Here is a 24950-nt window from a genome sequence, read left to right on the forward strand (position 1 = left end):
AAGCAAGCTTTGGTCACCTTGTAAATCTCAGTCAGGCAGACTCAAATGGTTATGGATGATATATGAATATAAGATAAAGATAGATATACTTATGCAATTCATTGGTAAGAACTTCAGATAAGAGAATGGAGATGTTTTGTCCCTTCCGTCTCTCTGCTTTCCTACTGTCTTCATCCAATCCTTCTTACTCCTTTCCATGGCAAGCTGTATGTAGGGTTTCACCGTTGTCAGTGGCTACCTCCCATCCTCTCAGTGGAAATGTTCAACGCACCCTGTCACGGCACGGCTATCCAGCTGTCGGTTCTCGATCATGTCGGAATAGAATCCAGTGATTCTTTTGCGTATGTCACTAACGCCCCACAATCGCGAGTTTGAAGCACGTCATAGTCATTCAATCATTGAATCCTACTCAGAATGCCACAGACAAGGTTTAGACCTTCCGTATTCTCTTGAATGCCGCCATCAATTCTAGCTTATACCACGAAGAATCTGATCTCACAGAATGGCTGGCTCGTTTGTCAGGCGAGCGCTCGGTTGTCAGGCGAGCGCTCGGTTGTCAGGCGAGCAGCAACCATGCGTCGTGTATCAGGAATCCAAGAGATATCCACCCAATCTAAGGTAGAACGAAGGTGGTTGTCAGTCACACGTTCATAGGTGAGAATGATGATGAGTGTCACGGATCATCACATTCATCAAGTTGAAGAACAAGTGATATCTTGGAATAAGAACAAGCTGAATTGAATAGAAGAACAATAGTAATTGCATTAATACTCGAGGTACAGCAGAGCTCCACACCTTAATCTATGGTGTGTAGAAACTCCACCGTTGAAAATACATAAGAACAAGGTCTAGGCATGGCCGTGAGGCCAGCCTCCCAAAGAGGGTTCAATCATAAAAACATGATCAAAAGATGATCTAGAGATCTAAAGTGATCAAAAGATATAAAATACAATAGTAAAAGGTCCTATTTATAGGGAACTAGTAGCTTAAGAATTACAAAGGTGAGTAAATGACATAAAAATCCACTTCCGGGCCCACTTGGTGTGTGCTTGGGTTGAGCATTGAAGCATTTTCGTGTAGAGACTCTTCTTGGAGTTAAACGCCAGCTTTTGTGCCAGTTTGGGCGTTTAACTCCCACTTTGGTGCCAGTTCCGGCGTTTAACGCTGGGAATTCTGAAGGTGACTTTGAACGCCGGTTTGGGCCATCAAATCTTGGGCAAAGTATGGACTATCATATATTTCTGGAAAGCCCAGGATGTATACTTTCCAACGCCATTGAGAGCGCGCCAATTGGGCTTCTGTAGCTCCAGAAAATCCACTTTGAGTGCAGGGAGGTCAGAATCCAACAGCATCTGCAGTCCTTTTCAGTCTCTGAATCAGATTTTTGCTCAAGTCCCTCAATTTCAGCCAAAAAATACCTGAAATCACAGAAAAACACACAAACTCATAGTGAAGTCGAGAAAAGTGAATTTTAACTAAAAACTAATAAAAATATACTAAAAACTAACTAAATCTACTAAAAACATACTAAAAACAATGCCAAAAAGCGTACAAATTATCCGCTCATCACCTATGCATTATCTCATGCTGAGTGTCGTATATATATAATTGCGCAAATTTAGGCTTCTGACCAGGATCCGGGAGCAAACTTCCAATCCGATGATAATTTTGACCAGTTATTATAAACTGCAGTGGACCACTCCCATCATTCATTGAATCCAATACCTTACCACCAAGAGACGTGAAGGCAAACATACTGTTATAGGATCGAATATTTTTTTGGAAATACAAACTCTTCCTATCACATCCATTAATCAAATTATAAAACAGATCTGGGGGCTTTCGAAGATAAGGTAATTGAATTTTCCCTTTTGAACAACAAACAGTAAAAACAGGACGACTAATTGTAGAATCTCTTTCAACACGTTCTGATAACCAGAAACACGCCCCACAGATTGAGCATTCATAGTTAGGATCACCAACATCAAGACAACCTGGTAAAGATAAAGCAGAAAAAAAACATGCATAACAATAAAAATTTTTTTATCTCAATTAGATGCCATGAAATAGATTGAACATAAAATGAATAAACCATTAGCTTATTAATATAATATATAATAAATACTTGACAAGTTTAAATTTTGTAAGAAGAATATATAAGAAAACACTATTTCTATTTTACACTGCCTGAATAATATCTCATCACGGAAGCACAATGGAATCTTTTAAAACTAACTAAATAAGATTTTTATTTGAATTTTCTTGAATAATAGATGATTTAAGAAAGAGAGTGTACCTTGTATCTCACTTTGCAAGAATAGAGGATGATCAATAACAGAAGCAACTTGACTTAATGAATTTATCGAAGGATCATATATTTCTGATTGGTCTATATCATCCATTTTAATTTAAATTAATAGAAATTTATGTAAATATATATTTAACAACCAAATATAAAAAAAATTCATGATGAAATAAGAAATGAATTAATTATTTAATAATCAGCATAAAAATTGAACATTAAAAATGTAATAAACTACAAAAAACAATCTGAATTAACATTGATTTACTAAAAAACAAAATGTACATAAAGCCTAATGCATATTCAAGAAGAGTTTGTTTTTTTTTTTAATGTTAGAATAGACTTTGTTTCATTATTTTAATTACTCATACTAATTATGTAACTTTGAATTAAATAATCCAAATCACAATTAGAATCATCTTGTGTTATTTTAGACTTTAATAACTCTATTGATGCATAGCATTTTCCAAATTTTTTAAGGAACTCCCTTTTTTCTTTCTTATTTGAATTGAGTCATTACACCATTTTTTTTCTTAATTCGCTGCAAAAGCTTTGTTTTTCTTTTAATTGAATCCATGAACCATATTTTTTTGTTGTAAATACATCCTGATACAATTGAGCAAATCAATACCAATAGTGGCCTAATTAAAAAAAAGGAATTTTGTTTAAGGGATATGATTGAAACAAAAAAGATATTATATGCACCTAACAGAAAATTTCAAAAATTTAGAGGACCAAGAGAGTAATTATTTTTTTTAGTATGCAATTATTGATATGGTACTAAGTGAATTTATTCGTACGGTACTAAGTGAGATATTAAATTAAAAAAGATCAAGTACAGAAATCTCCTAATATATTTAATTTGGAATTGTATGACTTACTAATACTTAAATCAAACCTTTTAGGCATAAAACTGCAAAAAAACAATAGTAAATCAACAAACGAATGTGTTATTACATATAAACTAAAAGACCTTAAAATATAATTTAACAAAAACAAAATTAGACAGGGATAGAATACTTAAAGATATTATTGTACTGACAAAATAAAAGTTGAACTCTGGTAAACATTCTGGGACACGTCAACTAAATTTTCTAAAAGATAAAAATGAACACAAAACATTGGAAACATATAAAATAAACAGATAAATTATTACAAACATAAGGATTAACTGCAAAAATATAGATAGAACAACAAAAATTACCCGAATAATCATTCAAAGAAACAACAGGCGTCGAGGAATGGAGCACCTCTAAAACATTAGAAAAGGAACAAAATTACAAAGACTCCAATGGATATAAAATCATTGAAAATTCGACCAAAATACTAAAAATATCAGAAAAGTAAAATCAATACAGACCTCTTGCATTTCGATTGTGACTTTATGTTCGCTTTCTTTTCAAAGAATTTCTCCTATATTCTCTAGCAAGAACAGAATTCTGAGACATCTTTGTTACACCTACTAAAAAAAAGAGTTTGGAACACAAACCACAAAAACTACCCCTAATTCATTGCAAAAAAGGCATCAACATTGTTAAGTACCCATGAGAAAACATGTATTAAAAAAAGGGGGGTCGATAGGAAAACAAATGATTAATATATTCACCGACAAATTTTCTATCTTTTTTTGCGGGAGTAAGTGTTGGAGTTTACTTTATAAAAGCTAAACACACCAAGAAAGAACTTACATAACCATACACAGCTTTGATAAGGGAGAAAAGCAAACAAAATAAAGTATTTTAATCAACACCAATAACTAATTGACATGAAAAGATAAAGTTTTACAACAATAAACAAATAAAAATTAAAAACTGCTGCATTTCATGAAAATATTGATAGTGATATGAACAATTACATATGGCTATCTCTCCTATGATAAGGAGGATCCCAACATCTGACAACCTATCCTAGTATGTAACCTAAAAAGGCTACAACATTGAAAATGTGTCCAATCCCTAGCAAAGTCACTATTACAAAAAAAAGGGGTTGAGAATACACATAATTGACACATAACCGAACCCAACACAAAAGGAAAACCCCTATATCTGACAATCCTATTTGTTGGACACAATCCAAAAAAGTCAAACCAAAATAGCATCCAGCCAGCATGATTACATTTCGATCTATTTGGAATCACAAGCATTCTTAATCACTTGTAAATATACTATATAAAATACCTACACCTAAACACAGCAGCTCAATTCAACACCTTCAATCACACCCTATTAACCTTGGCAACCTTGGACCCACGCCCATCTGCAACAGTAGCCACTTCTTCAAATTGGGGATTCAAATTCCTCTTGCCCTTGGAGGTGACAACATCATTGTCATGAGTTAGCTTTTCTCCATATTGGCAACGTGCATGGAGAACATGGGACAGCACCTCCTATGACAAACAAAATAATAAAACCTATGAAAGTCACTCAAGATTGCAAAATCCATTTAGAAACAGCACACATATAAAGGAGAAAAAAATTTATATAACAGAACCTGAGTTTCCTTTTCTGGTAAACTAAGCAATATATTCAGTTCAGCAGAAAGATCATCACTAACAGTATCATTGGTCGGTGTTTTCTCATCTTTCCCATCTTCACCATTAATCAAGGCAGCAAACTCAGACCCTCCAGAAACAACAGGCTATTTTTCAGCAAGAAAATCTATAAGAACTGGGGATTTAGATAAAATCCCACAAGACTCACCAGCAACTTTTTCACTTTTGATACAAGTCTTTGATGACTTCTCCTTAATACCAATATCCCTTTTTCCAAACGGGACAGATTTGTGTAAATCAGGCTCCTATTCACATGACGTAAGAGTTTAAAGATACATTACACCATAAGAAAAAAAACACCAAACAGAATATAAAAAGAAAGAAAGAACAAAACATGAATTTACCCAATCTAAGGATAATTATAAGAATATGTAACCTTTTTTGGAGTAGACTCGTCATCAGCATCATAATTGGGAAGTTTAAACATGGTAATAATGGTGGGATCATCACATATTCTCCTAACTCGGAAAGTGCCATAAAATGTATCATGTGGGACACCTTTGGTATCAACCTTCAACAGTAACTTCTTTTCAATGAGCCCTTGGAAAATGGGAGGATAAGTATCCCCACATACAAGCTATTTTGAAAGTAATACATAGGAAATACAGAGTTTAAATAACAAATATCACATCCCATAAACTAAACAACACACAAAAGACAAAGTAAGTACATACACTTGCATCTCTTTGAACCTCGCTAAACAAGTCAGCACATGATTTCTTAAGCAAATAAGATGCCTCACGATCAAAGAGAAGGAAAATACCATCCCCACTATGATCTTCAACTGTTATTTTAAGTTTAAATCTGAATAGATGGAAAAAAAAAAGGGACACAATGATTCAAAAAAAATAATACCAAGAAACATTATATTTACAAACAATCCACAAGACAAAATAAAAATACATTTTGAACAAAATTTCTGACCTTGGAGTGACATTGGTTATGTGCTTCAAACAGAAATCACAGTAATATGCACCATTATGAGGATAGATACCCTTTCCACATACACAAGCACAATACCACCAGCCTCCATCCTCAACAATACCTTGGATTATACCAAAAATGATAAAAGAACCCTCCTATCCAAATAGCATTTCAGAATTTGTTAACAATATGAATGAAAAATCAGATATGGAAATTGTTGTTTGATTTTATTTTTCAGTTCATTTGTGCATAAAATAAACATAAACACAACTAACTCAAAAGAAGACAACCTGATTCTTATCTTGAAGCTCTTCAATGGTGCATTTTCTAGTTAAACGCATGAAATCATCTTCCAAGGACACAACTTTACCCTCTTTTGCAATAAATAGTGGCTGGGTACCATTCACCCCTTGCTCAATCATACTAAAAGAAAAAAAATTATGGTAATACTTGTACTTGTTAGCCCAGATTGGCTGTAAATAAAGAATATAATAAAAAACCAACAAAATAAACCATCCTAACCTCTTCCTGACTCAACAACTTCAGGAAGATCAGGATTAAATAACATTTGGGTGGCATACATCACATTTTGAAGGCCTTCTTGACCTACACAGGAACAGAGAAAGAGTCAAGCAAAAGTTTATTGGAGACAACACCTAGAGCAGTAATGAGATGTACAGAAAACAAACAATATACTCCTAAAGAACTTGATTTTTGCAAGTTGAATGACTACAACAGGCTGCTCCACATAGCCAGAGGCAAGGAAATTATTTACTTGATTAACATAGTCCCCAAACAATGCACATCGCAAGGTAAGACTGAAACTCAAAACATAACAAACAATGAAACAGAAAATAAGGAGAAAAAGTGATTAAAACATAAACAGAAACCAGCAGGAATGACTCAATCAACATACTCTTTGGAAGTTAATTCCAGCACAATCATTTTCACAATTTTCCCCTCTTTTGCATATTCTTTCTCTTCTCCCACTGAAGTTAAAAGACCAATAACATCTATTCCAAATAAACAAAACCTATTAAATATTCAAAGCATCTATTAAAAAAACTTAAATAACAGCAGACAAAAAAGATAGACACACCAACTAAAAAATCATAATCTTCGGTCATATTCAGCAGATCAGAAAAAGGAAACATGTTGAAACAAGTCTTAGGGATAACATCTTCATCAACAGCTACAACAGTGGTTTGGTGAAGGAAAACCAATTTGAATTCATGAGAAGTTGCTCTATAACTACCATGATTTGACACAATAGTAAAGTATGCCATTCTATAAACTTGACCCTCAACTACAAGATCCCTAAACCTATTAAGGAGTGGTTTCTTAACTGTAGCTTGTATTTTTCCACACTAGAAATCCAACAAAAGAACAAAATCAGATTAGTGAAACACATAATTTAAACTTGTAAATTTAAAAAACAAGTAACACCATATTTAAAAGAGAACTTAATAGGGGCTAACATGCTCATCAAGGAGAATCATCTCCATTGAGTTAGGAACCTCATGGTTACCAAAAGAAGGTACAACCCAAAGTCTTAGAACCCTAACTTTTAGCCTCCAAGCCTCTCTAGGAGGATGCATCTTAGAAATCATATCAAATGGAGGAGGCATTACAGTAAAAAAAAGGAGATAAACACAGTTGATGAAATAGATCAAAATGAAAACAGAAAAATTCTGAAATAGATAGAGCTTAGGAGGAAATAGAACAGAGCAGAATGTTTGTACATTAAATGTGGTCCACCAACAATCCTTTTATAGAAAAAAACCAAGACACAAGCTCACTTTTTTTTAATTCAAGTTGAGGATGGAAATGGAGGGAAAACGAAATCTGAGTCCACATGCATCTTCATTCAATGGCATAGAGACAACTAATCATAGGAGCAAAACTTGAACCAACACAAAAAAAAGGAAAAACAAGTGAAAGTTTCAAGAAATCAAGAAATAGGGAGCAAAAAATGAGATATGACACCATACTTACTACAGTGCACCTAAATATCATTACACCATAGGGAAGACAATCATCAACTATCCCAAACAATGATTCTACTCATGGCAATGAGAATTGGTAAATGTCCTAGGTAGGGATACATTGGAAATAGCAAATCAATGGAAAAAGAAAGTATACACAAACATCAATAAAAATCTATCAATCACATCAACATTCAGGAAATGCGTGAGATTGAAACCTCATAGGTTGATACTTATTCAGAAATTTCTAATGAAGAATATATAGCACAACCTTATTGTATGTGCAGTAAACATTTTCATGGGAAGACCAGCTGATATCTAAATTTTTTTTTCACAAACACCAAAAAATGTAATGCAATTCAATTGAACTGAATAAATAAATAAATGACCAGCAGGTTATACATCAATTTCTGTCAAGACCTGAACAGGACAGAATGGAATTCCGAAGGCAAAACTTGAATGAAAGTGGCAAAATCATATTCTTTTATCAAAGAAGCACAATAATTCATAACAATCAGCAATACTTCTATACAACAGGGGAAATATACAGCACTCTTTGCATAACCAATAAAGAATTCAAATGCAAATGACATGAAAAACAAAAGGTTTCTTCAAAATCCAAATAAATCACTAAGAAGCTATCAATCAATTGGTATCAATCACATCACCACTCATCAAATACACTACCTAGAAGAGAATTCCCTAGTAACACAAACAATGGAGAGATGCCATCTAATTGTGAGAAAGCCTCTTCCTTCTTATCAATCACATCACCACTAACCAAATAGATAGAAATCCCATACCTTGATACGGATACACACATTTTCAGTGAACAATGTATGATAGAACATCATTTTCTGTGCAGAACAGATCTTCAAGGGAAGATAACCTAATCATGGTATAGGTATTTGGAGCAGGAAATTCCTTGTTAGTCAAAAAGTTCTTTTATACAAACAAGAAAAAAATGGAATGAAATTGACCTAAAATCAAAGCAAACTATATAAAGGAACTACCAGCCAGTTAGACATCAATTTCTGTGAATGACATGACTACCAATAGAACATATTAGGTACAAAACCCACTCCCTCATCATGATTCACACAACCCACATGCAACCACCAATTCACCTGATGTAAACTTGATAGATTTGTTGAATATACAGAAAATAAAAAAATAAAAATAGATTCATGAAATTTTAATATTGCATTCAATGGATCTACTCTCAATATAATTATGAGAGTAGTTCATAAAATTTGAAATCAAATATAAAATGAAAGAACATGATCGTGAATACAGAAAACAGTATAAAAACTAAATGGATTTGTTGAATATATACAAAGTAAAAGATTAAAAATAGATTCATCAGTTGATATATAGGATTTAATGGGTCTACTTTGGAGATAATTAAATGAAGCACACAAATGCATCATAATTAGTTATACTTGTATGACAGAGGCTCACCTTTTTAAATTCAAATTGAATATGGAAATGCACGGAAAACAAAATATCAGTCCATATCCATCTCCATTCAATGCCATAGAGACAACTAATGAGAGGCGCAAGACTTGAACAAACACAAAAACAGCAAGAACAAGTGAAACTTTCAAGAAATCGAGAGATAGGGGCCAATTCAAACCATACATGCTACAGTACACCTACATGTCATTTCACCATAGCGAAGGAAGTATTCAACTACCCAAAAAAATCATTGTACTCATGGCATTCAGAGTTGGTAAATGTCTTAAGTAGCCATACATTGGAAACAACAAATGAATTGGGGAAAAAAAAGTATATAGATAAACTGAAAAAAAATATACACAAATATGAATAAAAAACTGTCAATCACATAACCACCAATAGAATACATTTGCTACAAAACCAATTCCTTGATAATGATTCTCACAACCCACATGTAACCAGCAATTCATAATAGGTAAACTTAATGGATTTGATGGATATACCTAAAAAAAAGGGAAAGATCCATCAATGGGATTATTTAATCATAATTGAAATGGAAAAGCAAGACTTGAACTGTAGAGGATGCAATTCGGAGTGCAAAAAAATTGAATGGGAGTGGAAAATCAAATCAAACTGTATAAAGGTATAACCAGCAAGCTATACATCAATTCTTGTCAATCACATCACTACCAATAGAACAGATTAGGTAGAAAACTAATTCCTTCATCATGATTCACACAGCCCACAAGTAACCACCAAATCACTTGATCTAAACTTAATAGATTCGTTGAATATACATAAAATTAAAGAATAAAAATAGATTCATGAAATTTGAATATCCCATTCAATGGGTCTACTCTTAATATAATTATGAGATTGCTTCATAAAATTTAAAATCAAATACAAATAACAGAAGAGGAATCTGAATAGAGAAAATAGTATAAAAACTCAATAGATTTGTTCATTATAATTATTTAAGTTCTTCATAAAATTTTACATCAAACATAAGTAAGAGAATTTTGATTCTGAATGCAGAAAAACTTATAAATTGCTACATTCATTGCAAACAATTCAAAGGGATTAGGAATAGCAGAATTGATAATCACATGAAATTCTAAAGAAGGAAATGAAGAAGATGAAAAACATTCATAGACCATGCTCAACATTAACAACAACTGGGAAAGAAATGTAACCAACAACATGAACCCACAGACAAACCAAGTCACATACACAACTTCCAAATTACAATTTTCAGAAACCCTACACAATAAGATATGGAATGACACTGAAACAGATACCAAAAAGGATCCAAATTTGCAAAATAGAAATTTCACAAAACCCTACACAATAAAATCTAGCCTAGCCATCGAACAGATAGCAAACATGATCAGAATTTGCACAATTATAAATTTCAGAAACCTTAGACAATAGAATTTCAGGTACAACCAGCAAGCTATACATCAATTCTTGTCAATCACATCACTACCAATAGAACAGATTAGGTAGAAAACCAATTCCCTCGTCATGATTCACACAGCCCACAAGTAACCACCAAATCACTTGATCTAAACTTAATAGATTCGTTGAATATACACAAAATTAAAGAATAAAAATAGATTCATGAAATTTGAATATCCCATTCAATGGGTCTACTCTCAATATAATTATGAGAGTGCTTCATAAAATTTAAAATCAAATACAAATAATAGAAGACGAATCTGAATAGAGAAAACAATTTAAAAACTCAATAGATTTGTTCATTATAATTATTTAAGTTCTTCATAAAATTTTACATCAAACATAAGTAAGAGAATTTTGATTCTGAATGCAAAAAAATTTATAAATTGCTACATTCATTGCAAACAATTCAAAGGGATTAGGAATAGCAGAATTGATAATCACATGAAATTCTAAAGAAGGAAATAAAGAAAATGAAAAACATTCATAGACCATACTCAACGTTAACAACAACTGGGAAAGAAATGTAACCAACAGCATGAATTCACACACAAACCAAGTCAGATACACAACTTCCAAATTACAATTTTCAAAAACCCTACACAATAAGATCTAGAATAACACTGAAACAGATACCAAAAAGGATCCAAATTTGCAAAATTAGAAATTTCACAAAACCTTACACATTACAATCTCGCCTAACCATCGAACAGATAGCAAACATGATCAGAATTTGCACAATTATAAATTTCAGAAACCCTAGACAATAGAATTTCGGTTAACCATGGAACAGATACAAAAAATGATCACATTTTGCACAATTTGGAATTTTTCAAACCCTAGACAATTGAATCTGGGTTAACCCTGCAACAGTAACCAAGATTGATCAAAAGAAACTACACAATGAAGCGAAAGAAAAAGTATGAAGAGGAAAATAGGTTTGAAGGCACCTGATTGATTGATCGAAGATCTTCCATTTGTCCATCCACTGGAAAATGGCTAAGGTGGATGAACGGCGACGAACCAAAGTCCCAGGAAAATAGGGTTCCTGAACAGAGCTTCGTAGGGCAGAGTAAGGAGAAGAAAGTAAAGCTCGTAGGGTTTCAAGTAATCATTACTTCTTCAAACAAATCGATGGAGAAGGCAGGTTGCGTGAAAAACTCGATGAAAGGGAAAGTAGGTTGCGTCAGCAAGGAGATGAAACGCACAAATGACAGCAAGTTGACAGAGGAGCACATGCACCCCCTGAAGAGCAGAAGCCACGGTGGAGGGGATGCCATCGTGGAGGAGAGGCGCCACCTGGGATGGGAACCGGCGTGAAACGCGGAGAGGAGGCCATGTCGGAGATGAAACCACGGCTATCTATTGTTTGATAGATGCATTTAGGAGATAACTAGTTTCAGAACCAGATGTTATGTGCTATATTAGTGTATTTTGTTCTTTCTTTCTAGTTTCATTATTTATGTGTTTCTTGTAAAAGGTTTGAGAAAGTAGAAGAACTCGTAATGGTACCTATACTTTTTGTACCTCATAAATTGTCCACATTCTTTTATCCTTTTTTTTCTGCATCTGATTGAGCCTTTCCTTTTCTGCATATAAATTGTTCATGGCATCTAATGCTTTTCCATAATTTTCTATTTTACCTTTTAATACAGTATTGAGAAGCAGCCCCCATATCAAAAAATTTGAAAAGTTGGAATAAATATGGTTGGTAGAGACGGAGATCGCGGCCGTGGCCGAGGCCGAAAAGGGAGGCCTAGGCTTTCTACTAGTCACCCCCTTGACTTGCATGCAGATCCATACACTCTAGTTGGGTCATCATCAAATAGGATTGCTCTGACCAATGGGAGACCGCCACCTATTGCTACTACTACCCCCTCTCGTCAGGAGCCTCAGATACACATGACGCCTACTCTGGGTGTGCCAAGATCATGCACTCAACAAGCCAATGAACCTTCCAACACTGCCTCACATGGTGTGTAGAGTGATCCAGCTATTGTAGCTCCCAATCGAGCAGGATCTTATGGGGAAAGACAAACCACACCTAATGGTACCCAAGATACTCAACGTCAAAGAACTTCCACTGCTACTGATCACTCTAGCACAAGTGTTCCCAAGCTTAGATATGATAGTGCCAAATGGTTTGTTATTTGATTTAAATTTTATGAATAGCATGTCTCATTTTTACTAAGTAATATGTCTTTATCATTTTTTTTGTTTTTGATGTAGTTGGCACCTACCTAAGCCTGACTTGAAGCGTATTTCTAAGGTTTTTAAGGAAAACTACAATAAGCCTTGGCTGAATTTTGATGAGGCAGATGAAGATACTCGAAAAATATGGTGGACAAAGTGGAAGGTAAATTTTAATTACTATATTACAATAATTAACTCAATAAAATTATATGGCTGAGTTTTTAAGGACCTGCATGTTTTCACTGCACCTGTTTTCACTAAAGTATATGTCATAATCTGTTTAATTTAGACGTGATGCAGAGCTAATTTATTGTTGATACATGCTAATCTCATTAATTAATTACTGCTGTTTAATTTGTTGTTGTTTAGAATTTCAATGCCATATTATATACTATACCATATGATATATATATATATATATATATATATATATATATATGTACTTGCTGGCTACTTTAGTTAACATGTATGAGAGATTTATATATAATTATTTATTTAGTCTTCACCATCATTCTTAACCAAATCCATTCTATATTAGATTATATATAAGTATTGGAATCTCTTGGTTACTTGACTTGCAAGATTTTTCAGTAATTCAGACTACTACTACCTAATATTAGATAAATTAAGATTAGAAAAGATATGGTGGATAGAGTAGAGGGTAAATATGTATCATAGTATATTATATAATAACAAGTTGTTATTTCTTTTTTTAAAATAGAAACGCTTTGATATTCTTGACACGGAAGAGGATGATATCTATCAAGCTTGCAGGTTTAGGGCTGCCAAGCACTTGCGAGGTATGCTCCATGCCATTCGCAAAAAAGGTGCCCATCCATATTGGATCCCACCAGAAGTTCTTGGTGAATTGATGAGACGTTAGGACACTAATGGCTATAGATAATTACAGGTGAGAAATACAGCTGCCAGGAAATCGACTCGAGATACCTCTCTTCACACTGCAGGAGGCACCACTTTTCCCGAAGCGAGGTTACGCTTGGTAAGTTTCTTATAGAATCCTCTTTGTTACTTTATACAATCAGTTGCCATCATACTTTATAATATCAAAATTTTACCTATTCATTGAGCTATATATGCTGCTATGCTGTTTCAAAACATGTTAACACATTCAAGTCCTACTCTTTTAACAATTTAGGCTTTAGAAGTGTCTGGTAAATAGTCATAACATTGATGAGATTCTGTGACTAAACCTGCGCTAGTCTCCATGTCTATCTATTTCAAATTGCATGAGTATCTGTCTCTTGTGGCTACTTGCCATCATCAGAATATGTCACATGAAGGTTTATTATATATAAGAAAAGAAATTGGGAGTAAAATCTGCTTTCGTCCCCACTAATCCTAGTTTTATATTAGTTGTCACTGCTTTGCTTGATAGAGCACAAAATCCTGCCAAACATGCAGATGGTGGCTGAGTCTATAATCGTATTCTACCCAAGCTTGCCTGCAAAAGGGGTTTAATATCACCTCTAACATGTCACTTGTTGCATCCCTTAATAATTTAGAAATGTTACTATTTTAAATGTCAGCCTGTTCTCAAATGTGACTTTTCTCTTTGTACTTGCTACATTTAAGTCTATTCCAATGATCAGGGGGATGTTGTTTCCATTGGTATTTCCAAGCCTTGTCCGAACTGTGCTTGAAATGTGTCTTAGTTCAATACATCATCAATTGTACACTCATATTTGTTGATAATTTGGTTACATTATGTAGAATCATTCACTTGGAAGACTGACAAACCCCAAATTGAGGGTTTATCTGGTATTGAATTTAGAACATTTTGATAACCTTTTGTCACATTTAGCCTAGGAATTAGCATGGTTTTGTTATCTCTCCCTTATTTGTGCTTAAGTGTAAAAACATGCTTTTTAAGCCTTATTCTGATGAATTCTATTCCCTCTTTGATTCCATGAGATGCCTTGATGTGTTTGTTAGTAATCTCAGGATGAAACAGGCTAGGCATGGATCAAAGGAAGCAGGGAAGGAAGCATGCAAGTGGAGAGAAGCATAAAAAGTCAAAGAAGCAAAGTCAGCCATGCACGCGTACGCGCACATTGCGAAATCGGCCAGGGATGCGCACGCGTACCGTGCGCGCACGCGTCGATGATCGCACATGACTTCATTAAGGCAACACGTGCCTGGCGATTTTGGAAGGTTTCAACAACCAACTTTGGCGCCAAAATGCATATAAGAGCCAAGAATTGAAGGGGATTAACACACATTCACTTCCATAGACTTATTCTAGATCATTAGATAGATAGTTTTAGTTAGTTACATTTGTAGAGAGAGAAACTCCAACTTCTCTCTAAGATTCATCTTCATTTTCTCAATTCTCAACCATTCTTTGGTGAGATCTATTGCCACTCTCAATTTACTTTGTTCATATTGTAGATCATCTTCTCTAATCTCAATTAGTGTTTGTAATTGTTCAATTCTTGTAGATCTTAGGTTTAACCTTGTTGTTCTGGATTCTATTGATTCATTGAAGATCTCATTTTCATTGTTGTTCATTGTTAATTGTTGATAATCTCTTGTGTTGAATTGCTTTAGTTCTAAATCTCTTCTCAATTTTACTATGTCTTTCATTCTTGCTCTCCAAGTGTTTGAGAAAATGCCAACTTTAGATATGGAGTAGCATTCCCTCACTTGGCCTAGTGGTTGAGTCATTGGAGACACTTGAATAATGGATGTCAATTGTTGATTAAGAATTGAGGATTGCTAATTGACTTAGAGTGCACTAAAGCTAGACTTCCCAAGGGTAAGGCCAGGACTTGTGACTTGAGTTAATTACTTTTACTTGACTTTCCTCTATAATTAGGGGTTAACTAAGTAAAGCAACACTCTTTTGTTATCACAATTGAAGGAAGCTATAGTGATGGGACTTCTAATGTTCAACCTTGGCCAAGGCTTTTAATATTGATTGATTGTTGTTTTCTTTTATTAGCACTTTTATGCCACACTCTTCAAACCACAAAAAGACCACTTAACCAATACATGCATCCTTGTAGCATTCCTTGGGAAGAACGACTCGGGACTAATACTCTCGATTATAGATTGTAGATTTGTTTGATGATGGATTTTGCGTCGGTTTAGACTATACTACGACTGATTACTTGATAATTTCTATACCGGCAAAAATCCAATCGTCAAAATGGCGCCGTTTCCGGGGAATGCGCATGAGTGCCATGTCTTTGGTTAATGTAAATATGTGAATATTGTGAACATGTTTGTCTTTTGCTTGTTTGTTAGTTTTTGTTAGTTTTAAGATCTCTATTGGTTTTGTTTCTATTTGCCACTATGAATTCTCGCCCTTGTGGTTTTGGATATAACTATGATTATTTTGTAGGCGATGAAAACTTGAATGATGGCTCACATTATGGGAGAGATGAATTCTTAGGAGGGGAGCCATATCCATATGAGCAATCATCATGGCAACCTTCCCCTTCAAGTTACTATGATGGTAATCCTTCCTATAATGCATATCATTCCTATGGATATGATGACTCTTATCATGGTTATACCACTCAACCACCACCATTCTATGCACCATATTCTCAACCCACATCTTATTTCCACCAAGTGCCCACACATGATCCAAATCTATATTGTGACGATTATGAACAAGCAACCCTTGAATCACCACCACTCCAACATTTTTACCCTCCAACCCAAGTCCCCATGGATGATGCACTTGGTATCATTCTTCAAGAGCAAGAAGAGCTCCAAACCGCCTTCACTAGTTTCACCTCCACCCTCCAAGAATTTACGTCCCGTATAATTTCACCCTCTACCAATAATCAAAACGATTTCCCACCTCAAAGCTTTGATGAATCTTCTTTTCAACCATATTATGATTTCTCCTCTCCGCCACAAACCTCCATGGAAGCATATCAATGTCCATTAATCCAAGAGCAATATGATCCTACTCATGTTAGTAAAGCGGAACAAGAACTAAGGGATCGTTTCAAGGAAGAAATGGATCGACTTCAAGCAACCATCCGTCAAAAGATAGATTATTGGGATTCATATCACAAGCGAAACGAGTTCACGGATGATTGTGAGAAAGCAACCAAAGAGGAAGGTATGAGAGAGACTTTAGAGTCTCAAGTTAAGCACAAGGCAATGGAGTGTGTGTTGCAACAAGCGGAGGAAATGAAGATGGTTGAAGATAAAGAAGTGGAAGAAGACTTAGAGGAGGATGAACAGGAAGGAAGTTCCATCAACGAAAATAACTCTACATCAAGTGACAATGGTGATCTTGTTGAAGCTTCCCCCTTCGAATGTGAAACCAATGTTGAGGAGGGTGCGCAACCTCCAACACATAACTTGATCAATGATAAAGGTTTGAAGGAAGTTAGCAAACAAGAAGAATTTAAAAAGAGTTATCAAAAGATGGAAATCATCATGGAGGAGCCAAAGGAAGTGGAACCCACAATGTCAAAATCATTGAATATCTTCCTTGCTAAGTCGCCGTCCCAATCACAAATTGAGTGGGTAATCATCTCATCCTTTAATTTTCTTGGCCCATATCAATATGCGTTGTTAGAGACGGACGATCAACTTAGAACTCTTTGTGGGCTAGAAAGTAAGAACGGATTAGATGTTGGTGGACAATTTGAATCAAGGAGCATAAGGGATGGAAGATCAAACTTAGAGTTTCAAAAATGGAATGAAGCCAAATTCAATGGAACGAGGATGATGAGTATGAGTTACAAGGAGAATTCAATAAGTTTGTCACCCTATTGGAAGCATGAAGATCAAGAAGAAAAGGGGTTAACAAACAAAGTATGGGACCCCGGAACATACATAGATCACTATCAACTTAGGGACCTTGTTACTTTCTTAGGCCCCCTTGAAGGCCTTGTACGTTTAAATTGGGATCCCGGAGGCTATTGGAAGAGCAAACATTGGTGGGGATTCGAAGAAGAGTTCAAGCATAAGCCACCCTAGCAAGGACTCCACCAAATGTCCAACTTAAGGACTGATGAGCGGATAATTTATACGCTTTTTGGCATTGTTTTTAGTATGTTTTTAGTATCTTTTAGTTAGTTTTTAGTATATTTTTATTAGTTTTTAGTTAAAATTCACTTTTCTGGACTTTACTATGAGTTTGTGTGTTTTTCTGTGATTTCAGGTATTTTCTGGCTGAAATTGAAGGTTCTGAGCAAAAATCTGATCCAGAGACTGAAAAGGACTGCAGATGCTGTTGGATTCTGACCTCCCTGCACTCAAAGTGGATTTTCTGGAGCTACAGAAGCCCAATTGGCGCGCTCTCAACGGCATTGGAAAATAGACATCCTGGGCTTTCCAGCAATATATGATAGTCCATACTTTGCCCAAGATTTGATGGCCCAAACCGGCGTAGCAAATCAGCATCAGAAATTCCAGCGTTAAACGCCGGAACTGGCATAAAACTTGGAGTTAAACGCCCAAACTGGCATGAAAGCTGGCGTTTAACTCCAGAAAAGGTCTCTACACGAAATTACTTCATTGCTCAGCCCAAGCACACACCAAGTGGGCCCGGAAGTGGATTTTTCTGTCATTTACTCATTTCTGTAAACCTTAGGATACTAGTTTACTATTTATAGGATCTTTTGACATTGTATCCGTACCTTATGACCTCATGACATTTTTTACACGTTTCTTGTGTATCTTCCATGGCATGAGTCTCTAAACCCCATGGTTGGGGGTGAGGAGCTCTGCTGTGTCTTGATGGATTAATGCAATTACTACTGTTTCTTATTCAATCATGCTTGCTTCCATTCTAAGATATCACTTGCTCCTAACCCGGATGAATGTGATGATCCGTGACACTCATCATCATTTTCAACTATGAACATGTGCCTGACAACCACCTCTATTCTACCTTAGATTAAGTAGATATCTCTTGGATTCTTTAATCGGAATCTTCGTGGTATAAGCTAGAACTGATGGCGGCATTCAAGAGAGTCCGGAAGGTCTAAACCTTGTCTGTGGTATTCTGAGTAGGATTAAATGATTGAATGACTGTGACGTGCTTCAAACTCCTGAAGGCGGGGCGTTAGTGACAGACGCAAAAGAATCACTGGATTCTATTTCGGCCTGATTGAGAACCGACAGATGATTAGCCTATGCTGTGACAGAGCATCAGGGACGTATTTTCACTGAGAGGATGGGAGGTAGCCACTGACAACGGTGAAACCCTACATACAGCTTGCCATGGAAGGAGCCTTGCGTGTTTGATGAAGATGACAGTAGGAAAGCAGAGATTCGGAAGATGGAGCATCTCCAAAACCTCAGCCTATTCTCCATTACTGCAAAACAAGTACCTTTTTCATGTTCTTTTGCTTTTTACAATCAATCCTGATAATTTCTGATATCCTGACTAAGATTTACAAGGTAACCATAGCTTGCTTCAAGCCGACAATCTCCGTGGGATCGACCCTTGCTCACGCAAGGTATTACTTGGACGACCCAGTGCACTTGCTGGTTAGTTGTGCGGGATTGCAAAAGTGTTATTGCAATTTCGTGCACCAAGTTTTTGGCGCCGTTGCCGGGGATTGTTCGAGTTTGGACAACTGACGGCTTATCTTGTTGCTTAAATTAGGACTGTTTTATTTTTGTTGGTTTAGAGTCTTTTAGTTGAGTCTAGTTTTTCGAAATTGCATGTTCTTAGTCCTTTTTTTGATTCATAAAAATTCTAAGTTTGGTGTCCTCTTTGTGTTTTTCCTTTAAAATTTTCGAAAATTAGTGTTTGATTTTCTAAAAATTTTAAGTTTGGTGTCTTTTTGTTGTTTTTCTCTTTCCTCTTTTTTAAAAATCAAATCTTCTTCATAAAAATTTTTCAATCATATCTTTTTAATTGCTGTTTTCAAAATCTTTTTAATTAACTAATTGATTCAGTTCTCAATTTGCTTTGATCTTATTCTCTTTTTGATTTTCGAATTTTTCCTTTAATTTCCTTTTATTTTATTTTAATTTTTCGTTTAATTCAAAAAAAAAAATTTATCTATTTACAATTATTATCATTTCCCTCTTGTCCATTATGGACTCAAGTGGGATTAATCAGTCCAAAAGGACTCTGGGGTCATATGCTAATCCCATTACAGCTGCATATGGGAGTATCAGCATATACCTCCATCAAAGCAAGCAGCTTTGAGCTAAACCCTCAACTCATTATCATAGTGCAGCAAAATTGCCAGTATTCCGGTCTTCCACAGGAAGAACCTACTGAGTTTCTGGCACAGTTCTTACAAATTGCTGACACAGTACATGATAAAGAGGTAGATCAGGATGTCTACAGACTATTACTGTTTCCATTTGCTGTAAAAGATCAAGCTAAAAGGTGGTTGAATAACCAACCTACAGCAGCATAAGACATGGAAACAGTTACAGACAAATTCCTGAATCATTTCTACCCTCCAAGAGGATGACACAGCTAAGGCTGGACATCCAAGGCTTTAAACAAGAGATAATGAATCCCTTTATAATGCCTGGGAGAGGTATAGGGGTATGCTTAGAAAATGCCCCTCTGAAATGTTTTCAGAGTGGGTACAGTTAGACATCTTCTACTATGGGCTCACAGAAAAAGCTCAGATGTCTTTAGACCACTCAGCTGGTGGATCTATACACATGAGGAAGACAATTGAAGAAGCTCAAGAGCTTATAGACACTGTTGCTAGAAACCAATACTATATTCTAGCATGAGTTCGTTCCAAAGGAGGAAGTGACATTAGTCACTGATCCTAATCCTCAAGAACAGATGCAGAAAAAGCTCAGATGTCTTTAGACCACTCAGCTGGTGGATCTATACACATGAGGAAGACAATTGAAGAAGCTCAAGAGCTTATAGACACTGTTGCTAGAAACCAATACTTATATTCTAGCAATGAGTTCGTTCCAAAGGAGGAAGTGACATTAGTCACTGATCCTAATCCTCAAGAACAGATGAATGAGCTTAATCAACAATTGCTCCTGATGACAGAACAGTTAGCAGAATTTAAAGAAATGCTCCATGATACTAAGGTTGCTAACAAGAGCATAGAACTGCAGTTGAATCAAGCAAAACAGCAAATATCTAAACAGATAACTGAAGAATGTCAAGCAGTTCAACTGAGGAGTGGGAAGACACTGAATACCACTGCTCAAAAGAGCAAGAAGCCAAACAAAGAACAATTGACAGAGGATAACCAAACCACTGTTCAAAATCCCTCTGAGGACAATAAGAGCCCAGAGAGGAATATTATTGGCGTTCAAACGCCAAAAAGGGAAGGAAAGTTGGCGTTAAACGCCCATTCCTTGCCCAGTTCTGGCGTTCAAACGCCAGAAAAGGGGGAGAAGTTGGCGTTTAACGCCCAATCTCCACCCATTCCTGGCGTTCAAACGCCCAAGGAGGATCAGGCACCTGAGAGTGCTGATAATTATCCCTCTAACAAGGCTTCTTCAACCACTTCTGTAAGGAATAAACCTGCAGCATCTAAGGTTGAAGAATATCAAGCCAAGATGCCTTATCCTCAGAAACTCCGCAAAGCGGAACAGGATAAGCAATTTGCCCGCTTTGCAGACTATCTAAGGACTCTTGAAATAAAGATTCCGTTTGCAGAGGCACTTGAGCAAATACCTTCTTATGCTAAATTCATGAAAGAAATTTTAAGTCATAAGAAGAATTGGAGAGAAACTGAAAAAGTGTTTCTCACTGAAGAATGCAGTGCAGTCATTCTGAAAAGCTTACCAGAAAAGCTTCAAGATCCTGGAAGCTTTCTGATACCATGCACATTAGAAGGCGCTTGCACCAAGACAGCCCTATGTGATCTTGGAGCAAGCATCAATCTAATACCTGCATCCACTATCAGAAAGCTTGGGTTGACTGGAGAAGTCAAACCAACCAGGATATGCCTCCAACTTGCTGATGGCTCCATTAAACACCCATCAGGCATAATAGAGGACATGATTGTCAAGGTTGGGCCATTTGCCTTTCCCACTGACTTTGTGGTGCTGGAAATGGAGGAGCACAAAAGTACAACTCTCATTCTAGGAAGACCATTCCTAGCAACTGGACGAACTCTCATTGATGTACAAAAAGGGAAAGTAACCCTGAGAGTCAATGAGGATGAGTTCAAGTTGAATGCTGTGAAAGCAATGCAGCATCCAGACACACCAGATGACTGCATGGGCGCTGGCATTATTGACTCTCTGGTAGAAGAGATCAATATGACTGAAAGCCTAGAATCAGAGCTTGAGAACATCTTCAAAGATGCTCAACCTGATCAAGAAGAACTAGAGGAAGTAAAAGAATTTTCGAAAATTCCTCAGGAGGAGGATAAACCTCCCAAACCTGAACTCAACCTCTACCACCATCTCTGAAATATGCATTTCTAGGAGAGGTGACACTTTTCCAGTGATTATAAGCTCTGCTTTAGATCCACAGGAAGAGTACTGATTCAAGTGCTAAGGACGCACAAGACAGCTCTTGGGTGGTCCATAAGTGATCTTAAGGGCATTAGCCCAGCTAGATGCATGCACAAGATCCTATTGGAGGATAATGCCAAACCAGTGGTCCAACCACAGAGGCGGCTAAATCCAGCCATGAAGGAGGTGGTGCAAAAAGAGGTCACTAAATTACTAGAGACTGGGATTATTTATCCTATTTCTGATAGCCCCTGGGTGAGCCCTGTCCAAGTTGTTCCCAAAAGGGAGGCATGACAGTGGTTCATAATGAAAAAATGAACTGGTTCCTACAAGGACAGTCACAGGTGGCGTATGTGTATTGACTACAGAAGGCTCAATACAGCCACCAGAAAGGATCATTTTCCTTTACCATTCATAGACCAAATGCTAGAAAGACTAGCTGGTCATGACTATTACTGCTTTTTGGATGGCTATTCAGGCTACAACCAAATTGCAATAGATCTCCAGGACCAAGAGAAAACAGCATTTACCTGCCCTTCTGGCGTGTTTGCCTATAGGAGAATGCCTTTTGGTCTGTGCAATACACCTGCAACCTTTCAGAGGTGCATGCTCTCTATCTTCTCAGACATGGTAGAGAAATTTCTAGAAGTCTTCATGGATGACTTTTCAGTATATGGAGACTCATTCAGCTCCTGTCTTAACCACCTATCACTTGTCCTGAAAAGATGCCAAGAGACTAACCTGGTTTTAAACTGGGAGAAATGTCACTTTATGGTGACTGAAGGAATTGTCCTTGGGCACAAAATTTCAAGCAGGGGAATAGAGGTGGATAAGGCAAAGGTAGAGGTAATTGAAAAATTACCACCACCTGCCAATGTTAAGGCAATCAGAAGCTTTCTTGGGCATGCAGGATTCTACAGAAGGTTTATAAAGGATTTTTCAAAAATTGCCAAACCTCTAAGTAATCAGCTAGCTGCTGACACTCCATTTATCTTTGATAATGAGTGTCTGCAGGCATTTGAGACCCTGAAAGCTAAGCTGGTCACAGCACCAGTTATCTCTGCACCAGATTGGACATTGCCATTTGAATTAATGTGTGATGCCATTGATCATGCCATTGGTGCAGTGTTGGGACAGAGGCATAACAAGCTTTTGCACGTCATTTATTATGCCAGCCGTGTTTTAAATGATGCACAAAAGAACTACACAACCACAGAGAAAGAGTTACTTGCAGTGGTTTATGCCATTGACAAGTTTAGATCCTACCTAGTGGGATCAAAGGTGATTGTGTACACTGACCATGCTGCTCTTAAATACTTACTCACAAAGCAGGATTCAAACCCAGGCTTATCAATGGGTGTTGCTTCTGCAAGAGTTTGATATTGAAATAAGAGACAGAAAGGGACAGAGAACCAAGTGGCTGATCATCTGTCCCGAATAGAACCAGTAGCTGGGGCGTCCCTCCCTTCTACTGAGATCTCTGAGACTTTCCCAGATGAGCAACGCTTTGCCATTCAGGAAGCTCCATGGTTTGCAGACATGGCAAACTATAAAGCTGTGAGGTTCATACCCAAGGAGTACAGCAATGTGCAAAGAAAGAAATTAATTTCAGATGCAAAGTACTACCTCTGGGATGAACCATATCTCTTTAAGAGATGTGCTGACGGAGTGATCCGCAGATGTGTACCCAGAGAAGAAGCACAAAAGATCTTATGGCATTGCCATGGATCACATTATGGAGGACATTTTGGAAGTGGGCGAACAGCCACTAAAGTCCTTCAGTGTGGCTTCTACTGGCCTACTCTCTATAAAGATTCCCGAGAGTTTGTGCGTAATTGTGACAGTTGCCAAAGAGCTGGTAACCTGCCTCACGGATATGCCATGCCTCAACAAGGGATATTAGAGATAGAATTGTTTGATGTATGGGGAATTGACTTCATGGGGCCATTCCCACCATCATACTCAAATACTTACATTCTGGTGGCAGTGGACTATGTATCTAAGTGGGTAGAGGCAATTGCTACACCCACTAATGATACCAAGACCGTGCTGAAATTCCTCCAGAAACACATCTTCAGCAGGTTTGGTGTTCCCAGTACTAATCAGTGATGGGGGCACTCATTTCTGCAATAGACTGCTACACTCTGCTATGGTTAGATGGAATCAGCCATAAAGTGGCAACTCCATATCATCCACAGACAAATGGGTAAGCAGAAGTCTCAACAGAGAACTAAAAAGAATCCTAGAACGGACTGTGATGGCCCGAAGAAAGGATTGGGCAAAGAGCTTGGATGATGCTCTGTGGGCATCAGAACAGCGTTCAAGACTCCTATAGGCACCTCTCCATACCAATGGTGTATGGGAAAGCCTGTCATTTGCCTGTGGAACTGGAACATAAAGCCTACTGGGCAACCAGATTCCTAAACATGGATGCTCAGTTAGCTGGTGAAAAAAATTGCTTCAGCTAAATGAGCTAGAGGAGTTCTCAATGCCTATGAAAATGCTAAATCTATAAGGAAAAGGCAAGAAGTGGCATGACAAGAGATTGTCAACCAGAGTCTTTGAGCCAGGACAAAAGGTTCTGCTCTTCAACTCCATGCTCAAATTATTTCCAGGAAAACTCAAATCCTGGTGGAGGGTCCGTATGGATCACAGGAGTGTCACCATATGGATG

At 36.7% G+C, this 24950-nt stretch overlaps 1 protein-coding gene across 1 annotated transcript; it reads right to left on the reverse strand.

Annotated features, from left to right (window-relative positions):
* Positions 1 to 4517: 4517 nt before the first annotated feature.
* Positions 4518 to 7405, reverse strand: LOC130957170 (replication protein A 70 kDa DNA-binding subunit C-like). Its single transcript, XM_057884042.1, has 12 exons — positions 7256 to 7405; positions 6877 to 7144; positions 6694 to 6790; positions 6474 to 6595; positions 6300 to 6383; positions 6068 to 6186; positions 5778 to 5932; positions 5528 to 5657; positions 5230 to 5430; positions 5002 to 5098; positions 4793 to 4923; positions 4518 to 4688 (listed from the first exon to the last, which is right to left on the reverse strand). Exons 1-12 carry the CDS (start codon positions 7403 to 7405, stop codon positions 4518 to 4520), a joined length of 1725 nt encoding a protein of 574 aa, XP_057740025.1.
* Between the last annotated feature and the right edge of the window lie 17545 nt (positions 7406 to 24950).

Source organism: Arachis stenosperma, chromosome 10 (assembly GCF_014773155.1).
Source record: "Arachis stenosperma cultivar V10309 chromosome 10, arast.V10309.gnm1.PFL2, whole genome shotgun sequence".
Lineage (NCBI taxonomy): Eukaryota > Viridiplantae > Streptophyta > Magnoliopsida > Fabales > Fabaceae > Arachis > Arachis stenosperma.

Bases quoted from the DNA above. Each gene is read 5' to 3' on its own strand.
- LOC130957170 (XM_057884042.1), bottom strand. From the start codon at position 7,405: ATGCCTCCTCCATTTGATATGATTTCTAAGATGCATCCTCCTAGAGAG. The intron at 7,145-7,255 runs GTTAGCCCCTAT...TTGGATTTCTAG, and splicing joins TGATTCTCCTTGATGAGCAT to TGTGGAAAAATACAAGCTAC. The intron at 6,384-6,473 runs GTATATTGTTTG...GTTCCTGTGTAG, and splicing joins AAAAATCAAGTTCTTTAGGA to GTCAAGAAGGCCTTCAAAAT.